General features: G+C 34.7%; 1 protein-coding gene across 1 annotated transcript; it reads right to left on the bottom strand.

Moving 5' to 3' along the window:
* Positions 1 to 335: 335 nt before the first annotated feature.
* Positions 336 to 5,918, bottom strand: LOC128990016 (soma ferritin-like). Its single transcript, XM_054412228.1, has 3 exons — positions 5,703 to 5,918; positions 4,808 to 5,032; positions 336 to 846 (listed from the first exon to the last, which is right to left on the bottom strand). Exons 1-3 carry the CDS (start codon positions 5,805 to 5,807, stop codon positions 658 to 660), a joined length of 519 nt encoding a protein of 172 aa, XP_054268203.1. The 5' UTR covers positions 5,808 to 5,918; the 3' UTR covers positions 336 to 657.
* Positions 5,919 to 10,954: the final 5,036 nt, after the last annotated feature.

Below are 10,954 nucleotides of genomic sequence, written 5' to 3'. Positions count from 1 at the left end.
CATTGCTTTGGCCAAAGACTATTTAAAGCCCAAGGACAGCGTTTTGGGTCCAGTTTTTAATCATAAAATAATGCCGACTTTTCTCACAATGAAACTGGCCCCCTTCGGATTGTCAGACAAGCACTATCGCTACTCGGCTACACTAAGACGGTTTATATCAGTGGAGTAGTGGGGCGGGAACAGCATTCTCACTCTGCTCTACCAAAACTGAAATATATTAATTGGCGATCATGGTAAGTGTTCTCCTTTTAGAAAATTTACGACCAAACCACTGGGTTATATAGATATAAAATACATGAACAATAACAAAATACAAGGTATAAAAGGACCAAAACAAACTTTTTAAGTTGCTTTAATGATAACAAAATGGGTTTGAAAAACAGTACAAAAGAAATTTTGCAAAATACTGACAGAGATCTTTGGTTTCTGGAAAAAAATCATCGTGCAAGTTATCTCTAGTCGTCTATACAAACATGAACGTAGCGATGGAATGGTAATAAATGCATCTCAAAGATATAACCATTATAAAATTTGAACCACTTTACGAATGAGGAACAATTGTACTCCTTCTAAGCAACATTTTGATTATAACACAGGATAAGTAGGTAACATATGCAGGAGTGGTATAAGTACTCCGCAACTATGTGATATCAGGGCCTAGGATTTGAGCTCTTTGTCGAAGATGAAGATGCCGAGACCTTCCTTTCCAACACGACGGATGTTGGTGAGTTTGTCTCCTAACTCCTTGATGGCGTCCACTTGCTCCTGGAGGAACTCGGACTCCAAGTAGTCGCAGAGGTTAGCGTCGTTGTGAACATTTCCAATTTGATGGAGCGACAACAGGCTCTGCAAAACATCAAACAATGAATAAAAACACAGGCAGTTTTGTTTTTGTGGTACCTAGTACAATTTCTGAAAGAGAAAAAAAATTAATTTTGATGTCTATATACTACCATACTACACAACTGTGCTTATCAAAGCATTAATAGAACACTCAACAAATTACACTGCAAAATATGATTAATATAGAGTAATAAACAATTCATTTGATTCAATAAGTTTAAAAATAATAAAAATTGTAATGAAAAATGTTGTAGTGCACAAAATCTGGAATAAAAATAGAACTGACAAACTCAACTCGATCTGATTCCTTTTTGTCTTAGGGATAAAACTAAATACTATAGCCCTATAATGCATTTATTGAACTGATTTTTGCTATATAGTATAACGAAAACCTTTTAAGTTTAATCCCCTACATTATATGTTCATCCGCTAGCTGTGGAGTTATTATGCAACAATTGCAAACAGAATAATTTATAGGTTGCACAACTTTGGAGTGCAAAACTATAACACTTTAAAGTAGACAAAAGATAAATAAACATATTCCTCTTATGAATGATGTTAATATACTAAATCTAAAAATATCCACAGTAAAAATGATTCCACTTAAGGTTTAATTAACTAAGCCTAACACCAAAGTGCAAATAAGCATTTAGTTGAAGGAAATAGTTATTTGTGCAACTAGTGAGAAAAGTGAGCAATTGACTCACTCGAGAGAAATCCTTACTCACGAGCAGTAGGCGAGTGAGGAATATGGTTTCTCGAGTGAGGCAATTGTACTTTGAACTCGAGTTGCACATTATACTTTTCCTACAATTACCATAAAACAAATAAATTTGTGAAGAAACATAACCTATTTTTACACAGAAGTGAACTTTTAATATAACATTTAATGTGAAGTGACAAATACAACAGTACAACAGCTGACCAGCTGATTTACAGCCAGTGCTGCCAACGCATTTCGCACGCATACGACGTTGCCTGCATGTTACGTGCTAACTATTTCGTGCCTTCACGTTGCAAATCTGGAGTGAGACAAAGTAATTAGAGTGAGACAATGTTAACATTGTCTCACTGGTGAGCGAATTGGCCACTTTGCTTTCTCAAATCAGTGAGCGAACATGTACATTGTTAGGTAACTGTAGGAAAAGATAGTTTTTTACTTTCTTTATTAAAATGTAATAATAAATTTGAAAAATATTCAAAGTATTTAGGACAAAGCTAAAAAACGTAATAAAAATGTCAAATAGCTTCTTAATCAGCTTAATTTCTTAATTTCAGGTAAATTTACAGAAATGAAATAAAATTGTGTAAAATAACACCTGAAGCATAAAAAAAGTTCAAGTGTTTTTAGACATATTGTCATTTAATTTCTTTATAATACTGAGTAAAAAAGTTTAAAGAAATATAATGAACAAAATAATACCTGATGAGGTTATTAAATTTATTCAAAAATGATTTACTTCCAAGGTAATCAAGTTTCAATATCTGCAAAGTAGGACAACAACAAAGTCAAGGCCAGGTTCAGTGACTCATCAACAAACCCAAACACTGGCCTCAAGTGATAAACTAGCTACAATCAGCTGTTTCTTGGAATGGATTCTGAGGAAACAAAAAACATGCCATGTGATCATGGTCTGGGAAACAGCTGATTCATGTTATCATGTGCATTACACCACAGAGGAATTATCCAGATGTTTCATATCTGTATCCACCCAGTTTTATTTCACAACTCATCATTGTAATCTACACTCTCTAAAGTTGCACCATTCTAGTGATTTGAGATCAGTGTTGTTGTACTGGTTAAGTTTATAAGATAAGCAAAAAGACTTGGCCACTAGACATAAACCTAGTTGCAAGATAAGCTTTGAAATTGCCTGAAAAGCAAGTCATGAGCTTGCTAGCAGGAAAGCAATAAGCTAGCTCCAATATCTTATCAACTGTGATAGTGGCAAGTGGTTTGACTCATCATATGGGGAACATGGAAAACTTTAACAAAAACAATGACAAGTTTTACAGTATTGTGACATAGAGCTGAAATAGACATCGTTATGTAATACTCGAGATAAGGTTAACAAACAAAAGGCCAAAATTATTGTTACCAAGATTTTCATATTTTCGGTATTTTTGTAGACAAGAAAAGGGATTGTGGCTGTATGCAGTCATTATTCAACGATTTGATTAAAAATTATTTTCTAACGAGAAGCTCACTAAACTTTCCTAACAGCAGTTCTACAAGTAGAACATTTATTAACTTAGTTCAAAAGCTAGAACACTTCAAACGCATACTAATTTGGTGTAAACCTAATTTAATTTAATTAATAATATGATCAAAGTTTTTTGTCAAGCGATAGTTTTACTTTCATGGTTCAAACAATATAACTTATCTATTTTAAAAAGTATAAAATTATAATTTTCTGTAAGTTATTGATGGAAATGGGCAAATTCATGTCACAGCCTTCATCATCTTGCAGATTTAACCATGACAACCTTTAAGAGCTATCATTTTTTAGCTTTTCACTTTGTTCATACTGAACTGATGACATGGTTGTGCAACTTCATCCAAATTGAAGAAAAATGTTTAAATGTTCTGAAACATTTTTCTCAATTTTGTACCTAGGACACAAATGTAGATATGAAAGTGTAGATTTTAATGTATAGTAAACAATATGTTATTTTTATTTAGGCAATACAAATTATGTAAGCAACACACAACAGGGTTTGGTTTTGTCGAAAATTGCTTGCCTCGAGCAATAGTTGGCTTAAGGTAAAATTCAATCAGCACTCTAAACAAAATTGAGATTTATTCTTTCCATTAGTTTTTTTACTCCTGTTTGGAAAACTGTCATCAAACTTAGGCTTACAAAAAAAGTCATTAAGTTATGATTGGAAAATTAAAATGGTTTTACTACAAACATTTTATAAATCCAATTTACCTAAAATCACCTATAAAATGTGATCAATAATATGTGTTATGTTTAATTTTAACTTTCTAAACCAGCTTTTTTAATTTTAGTTAAAAATAATATCATAATGTTGGTAATTACTCCACGATATGCCAGAAAGTTATAGGCTTAGTAATTGATTTTAAATTTTAAAGCAAGTATTTTTTTCCAATCTTTTTTTTGTTAGTAGTTTTTACATAAATAAATAATGACATCTGCCTATTATAAAATGTGCAAATATGGAATTAAAAATCATGCAAATGAGTGTGGCTCTTTATTTTGCTTAATAATTAGTTGTTTTAATTTATTTTAAGTTAATATCCAACTATTGTTTATGTTTTTTTTACTTTTTTTAGTTATTCCTTAAATGTGGGCTACCTCAATTAAATAAATTATTATTTATTACTTATTAATTAATTATAATGTTGGGAATTGACAATTTGAAATTCTTACCAATTCTACTTTAGAGCTAGATGAAATGAAATACGTGATGATGTTTAATGATGTAACATATAATGAAGTTTAGATCAGATATTCATTATATAAGCATTACTTTGACCAGTAATTTTCATTTGTATTAATTTAAAATAATTTAATTAGTATTTGTTTTGGATTTTAATTACTTAATTCAATATTTTATCTGTAACCCACTTAATGAATAAATTAATGGTTTGGTTCTACCATAGGTTGAATACAACACTTAAATGTCAGCCAAACACAAATGTTTAAAATTGTTCTGTCTGATAAACCTATCTAAAAATTTTTTACCATCAATATTGGCAAATTTTGCTGAATTTATACCTATTTTAATCGGTAAACAATATTTATCTTCTATTGCATGTCCTCTGCTTTTGTAAGTAAAGAGTGAAAAGGAAACAATCTATTTGTTCACTTAAACACTTGGTCTACATTGCACACTCAAAAGTAACCCGTACATGAAATAAATACACCAACACAGGCTTAAAATTTTACAACTGTAAGATAGATCTACTTTAAGTCTCTAAGTTAAAAGATGTACTCACGGTGTTGACATCTTTCTCAAGCTGTAAAGCTGCCAAGAACGCTTCCTCTGCATTGCCCCAGTCATTCCTAGGTGGCTGCTTAACATCGTAGAGTACAATTCTTCCTCCCCTCTTGTTCAAATACGTCATCAGCTTCTGAGCATGTTCCCTCTCCTCGTCAGAATTCTTCTTGAAAAATTCACTGATTCCGTGTAATGCTACATCGTCACGATCAAAGTAGTATGCCTAAAAAAAGGAAAAGTGGAGGTAAAAGACTGAAATAGATATTTTAGTATTTAAGTTAAAAGTTGCTGGTCTTGATCCCAAGTTTGTGTTTGATAAACATTATTATCAACAAGATAGCCCGCTAGTAAAAAAATACTTTAAAAAATTATAAGGTTCATAAATGTATATTCCATTACTATCGAGGGGTTTGTTTGTGTTAAATCATTTAATACATACTACAGCCAATGACACAATACAGTGTTAAAAAAGAACTGTCGCAAAAAAAAGTTTAAATTTCAACTGAAAAATACTTGGTGATTAAATACAGTGTGTTTCATTTATTTATTCTAATTATTTAAAATAAATATTTAATTTAATTAATAACTTACAGCTATACTTTTGGCGTTTAAAACAAAATTATTGTGAAATGGAATTAGATTAGGAAAACTTAAATTACAACTTGCTCCAAATAGGGGGTACACAAGAAAAAGAAACTAATTTTATCAAGTGAAATAAACAAATATTTTATGATAAAACGAATGATTTTTTTGATAAGTCATACACTAATCAATATTGTTCACAATTAACATAGCTTGTAAACCTACTTTGAAATTAAAAATACTTTGAATTGTAATTATTTGAGTAAAAGAATTATGTAATAAAACTGACAGGTAAAAACAAGATCACTTACCATAGACAAGTAGACGTAACTTGCGTATAGTTCCATGTTAATCTGCTTGTTGATGCCATTTTCAGAATCTTCGTGAAAATTTTGACGAACTTGACTGACGGCCATGGTAAAAATTCGAAATTGTAGACCTCACTGGGTGCTGACAATTTCTAATGGAAAAGTAATTGACGGAGAAAACCGGAGGTATTCAGCAACTGTATGGATTCTTTGCTTGTTACAACCGCATTTATAGTGTACGCAGTATCTACGTCATTGACCTTTGATCAGTCAGCTGATAACGCTTGTGGAGGGAGAACGAGATCGAGAAACAAAGCATCGTCTGCTTCTGCAAAACTAGGGATTCAGGTTGGCCACACTTCCTACAAACGCAGAACGACAATCGCTTGTATTACTTCGTATATAGTATAACGTGTATATAAATACTATCCTACTAATATTATAATAATGTATTTATATATATTAATAATAACATATTATATATATATAATACAATAATATAAAAGAAAGGCGTGGTTGTGCAAGCAAAACAACAATAATTATACTGTTACCATTGCAATCTTTACCCCCTCTCCAGTAGTTATATATTCTCTCTCATTGCTTAATTGTAACCACATTTCACTAAAATACTTCGCGTACGTATTTCAGTCGGAATATAAATGGGGTGGGGGTATGTTGTGGCATGATTTGTGTAGCTTTTATTTGCTGTTTCAGACCAACTGATTTCTTTAAAAGAACCCTTTTATAAAAACCATATTTGCTGTTTCAGACCAACTGATTTCTTTAAAAGAACCCTTTTATAAAAACCATAGCCCAATTATCAAGAAACAGGGAAGTGTCCAGGTTCGGAACATTGGTCCTCTCCATCTTCTGACTTTTCTTAGGATAGAACCAGCATCCTTTTCATTTGTATTCTAACGTATGATACTATATGTACCAACTCATCATTTCTAAGGGTCATCACGCTCCACCGGAGCTGATAAATTAAACAATGGACATATTTTTTTCGTAAACCACTATTATGATTTTATGCTTTGTAGTCACTTTTTAATGATTTTTTCACTTACATTGCAAGTACTCTCAGATTAAATAGCGAATGCTGGAGCTCGAATGACCGTATACGCCAGACTGATAAATTGCATATCTCATAGGTGAAATAAAATATCGGTGGTTACTGGCTAAAAATATAAAACACCCGTGGTAGGGGAGGCAGAAATATGTCAAAACCACAACACTTCCCGCGTCCCTCCACACACAGACGTAGACGACTTATCTACTGACCTTGTACGTTAGTCAAGGGCATCAGGCTACTGTTTTTCAGAACTCACTAAGGGGGGGGGGGGGGGTAGATCTTTGGTTTAACTTTGAAATTGAACTGTAACAGTTTCGAGGCAAAGTCCCTATTTGAAATATTGCTGCCCAACATTTTAATCGATTTCTATGAATTTGCTGATTTAAAATTTTTTTGATCAAGAATGGTCAATTTTATGCCCCTCCAAGAGGCTTGAGTGTGTGTGGCTGCAGCTTGCGTCGCACACCCCTCAGGCCAGCCCTGTGGCGATATTAAAATAATAATACAATTCCCGATTCTCCCAGTTCCAAGTACTTTATCCCTTAGGGGTCAAGTCGTGGTAGAGCTTGGGATTTCAGAGCCCGAAGTCCCGGGTTAAAATCCCGCCAATCACTAATGTGTATATTTTATTTCAAGTTGCATAACACATAGTGGCATCCCCATCTTATATAATTGATAATTGGCATGTGTTTATAAAGATAAATAAACAGTCTGAATCTGAATGTATTTGATCTATAACCTATGATAATTCTGCAACCACGACCCTCATTTGGAATATTGTGTAATGTCTAAAATATATGCAGTTCAGCCTGTTCTCGATATAACCTACCGATCGTACGATGGGACATAAAAAGTACTTATCCCTTAACAAAAATGGCGGACAGCGAATCGTAATTATTCTCTAAATCAGGGTTTCCCCCCCCCCTGATGTTTGTATCTTTAGATGGTGTGGTCTAGCCATAGCCATAGCCCATAGCCTCCTCCAAGTGATCACCGTGGTCACAACAGATCATCGCATATGATCATCATGATGTTACTACTACTGCTCGAACACAGGATAATGCTCAAGATAGGACCGCGATCACGAATTAAAATCATAATGCCACGTGATAAACGTACATTACGCTAAATTTATCGTATATTAAGCAGAAAAAACACCTTTTCTCAATTTAAAAAATAAGTTTGATATTTTAATTAAAAGTATCTTGTTTTGTTTATTTCAAGGATTTCAAGAGAGTGTATTAAAATTTAATCTATGCCTGTAGATTTGATTGGGCTGTCAATGGATTACTGGAGCACGAGTGGAGTGGGAGTGGAGAGTAAAGCGAGTGAGTGTAGAGCAGTGTAGAGACTAGAGAGGGTATTTGGAATTGGACTGGACTGGAGGGAGAGTGTTTTTTTGGGATAAAGCAAGCAAGGCAGCAAAGAGAAAAGAAATTGTAATATTGTAAACATTATAAAATTTTCTAAATACTCAATATGAACACAATGTTATTGATAAGTTAGCTTCTGTAGTTTTAGAAAGGTCATCTTAGTTAATTTAAAATGGTTAGGTATAAGCATTGGAAGATATTAACAATACTATTAAAAATAGTTCTTGGTATTTCTGCATCTACTCATTGGGTTGTTACTGAAAATGGCAAAATTCAGTCACAGGTGGGTTATCTTTTAAATACATAAAACTAGCCTAGGCCTAGGTGCACTAATTTTAGATCAAATTGCATACCTCAAAATACAAAATTATTGTCTGCATTAAAAGATTCCAAATGGTTATTTTGAGCCAACCACTCGATTACCATCTAGGCGAGTTTTCTAGTTGGTGAAGTCGCAGAGGCCAGCAAACTACAACAGTTGAGTTCTGTGTAGGGCCCACTTAAGTTAGACATGACATGATAAGTTAGTACCTTGTTAAGTTTAGTTGAATGGTATTTTAATTCACTCTTCGTGGACTAATACCATGACCCTTCTTTTACCATTTATGGTTTTTATTTTTTGTGGTCATAGGTTAGTTAGGCCTAAATGTTATGAACTAACTTAAGTTAGGTGGATATAAAATGCAGCTAAAACAGGACATGCTAGCCCTGAAGGATAGGTTTCGTGAGACCAACCAAGCGGTGGACAAGGCAGCTTACCTAAACTCCAAAAAGGTCTACAAGCAAATGATTGTGGAAGCCAAGAAAGAGGCAAATGTTAATCTGATTGTCTCAGCCAAAAATCAATGGAAGGCAGCTTGGGATGTGGTCAAAACGGCCTCAAGAAGCAGTCGGGCGATATAAAAACGCCCACATAATCCAGACCAATTTAATAGACTTTTAAATTGGTTCTGTGGATAGTATTGTAGCCGGTTTGAAATCTTCAGATCCTAATGAGGTATTGCTGGATGTTGAGGCGAGTACCCAAATTGTATCTTGGCAGCCTACTACCCCAACCGAGATTGAGAAAATTGTCGCTAGCATTAAGAATTCAAACAGCCCTGATTTTTACGGTAGGTAGGTATGTCTACAACTTGGTTGAAGCAGGTGATAGGAAAACTTTCTCAACCTCTATCGCTGGTCTTGAACAACTTTTTGAAGAGAGGTGTTTTTCCTCCCAGCATGAAAATTGCTTGAACTGTCCCCATTTACAAGAAGGCAGAGAGAGATAGACTGGACAGCTACAGGCCCGTTTCTATCTTACCAGTTTTCGGTAAAGTCGTGGAGGCTCTGATGACTAAGCAGCTCTGTGAACACCTGGAGTCAAACAACTTGCTGACGGATGGTCAATTTGGATTCCGTAAGGTCCGATCCACAACAGGAGCGGTAATGAGGCTGGCAGGTCTGGTTGGCGAGCCATTTGAGGATTGTAACACAGTCACCTTCACATTGTGCGATCTAAGCCGCGCATTTGACTGTGTCAACCATACCCTACTGGTTAGGAAATTGGAGAGTCTTAGAGTAGGTGGCACTGTCCTCAAGACAATTGAGTCGTATCTTTCGGGTAGGCAGCAGGTGGTCTCCATTGAGGGGGCGATTTCAGCACCTCTAGAGGTAGCTTATGGAGTCCCGCAAGGATCTGTCATTGGACCACTTCTCTTCCGTGTCATGATTAATGACCTTGACAAGACTGGAAATGTATTATTTGCTGACGATACTACCATTGTGTCACGAGGACTGCATGTTGATCAGTCTGTAGCGGGAGCGGAGCAACACTTACCAGAAGCTTCGAACTGGTTTAAGGCCAATGGCTTCCAGCTGAACCAAACTAAAACACTGTCTCTTGTCTGCAGTCTAGCCAAACGTGCTCCTCCGAATGATCCGGTGAAGTTGTTGGGATTCACAATCGACCAAAAACTAAAAACCTCCCGAAACCTTCAAAACTTATTATTAAAATTAGACGTTGTATTGTAAGAAACTTGTGTATCCTACACAAAGAAAACAATTTTAATGAAGAGCGTTTAGTGGTAACCCTAAAAGTAAGGATGAAAAAATTAAATACTTTATTATAAAAAAACAAAATTTATTTAACTAAATAGTACCTATGCGTACGAGCAAAATCTGTATCTGAATCTGAAACCAGAATGAAGAATTCATTCCGGTAACCAGGTGCCTGCGCGCGGGCTCGGAAACCGGCAGCCACTACGGCCACTTCCATTTAAATGCATGTGCCATTCCTGCCGCCGAAAATCGGAATCGAAACCTGAATCTGAATCATCTGGACATACCGTTATTCTGTTTTTATTTAAGTTAATCTTGTAAAAAACACTGTCGAGGGTTGACTTAGCATAATTTTTATAATATGTGTTCTGTATTTAAAGTTTTCCAAGAAATGTAAGAAGTGTCAAGATGTTTGATTCACCTATTGTTTTGCTCAACACTGCCTTATTTAAAAAACAATTTCCATGAAGATACCATTTATTGATCATTTTGTATTCACTGTTAAAACATATACCTAACAAGTCTTAGACGTCCTAGTTTGATACTGTAACCGTTTTCCTCAAAATCTTAAGAGACCTCAGTGTTATCCAAAATTTTCGGTAACCGAGGTAGTATCAGTCCCAACAACCTCGGTTAGTCGGGAGTGTAGGCCTACTCTATTCATTAATTTTCCCCCGAAAATTGCTTGTAAAGGTGCACCTGAAATCTCCAAACATCCTTGAATTTAATGGTGCAAGTGCTTTGAGTTATCGGTATACACTATAAGTCAA

Source organism: Macrosteles quadrilineatus, unplaced genomic scaffold (assembly GCF_028750875.1).
Source record: "Macrosteles quadrilineatus isolate MER2022 unplaced genomic scaffold, UCM_ALF_1.0 Scaffold_3__2_contigs__length_128488019, whole genome shotgun sequence".
Classification (NCBI taxonomy): Eukaryota; Metazoa; Arthropoda; class Insecta; order Hemiptera; family Cicadellidae; genus Macrosteles; species Macrosteles quadrilineatus.
This window is presented reverse-complemented; position numbering and strand designations above follow the sequence as displayed.

Coding starts and splice junctions, on each gene's coding strand:
- LOC128990016 (XM_054412228.1), bottom strand. CDS start 5,807: ATGGCCGTCAGTCAAGTTCGTCAAAATTTTCACGAAGATTCTGAAAAT. Junction 5,033..5,702: donor GTTACGTCTACTTGTCTATG/GTAAGTGATCTT, acceptor TCCTTTTTTTAG/GCATACTACTTTGATCGTGA. Junction 847..4,807: donor TTGAGAAAGATGTCAACACC/GTGAGTACATCT, acceptor GATGTTTTGCAG/AGCCTGTTGTCGCTCCATCA.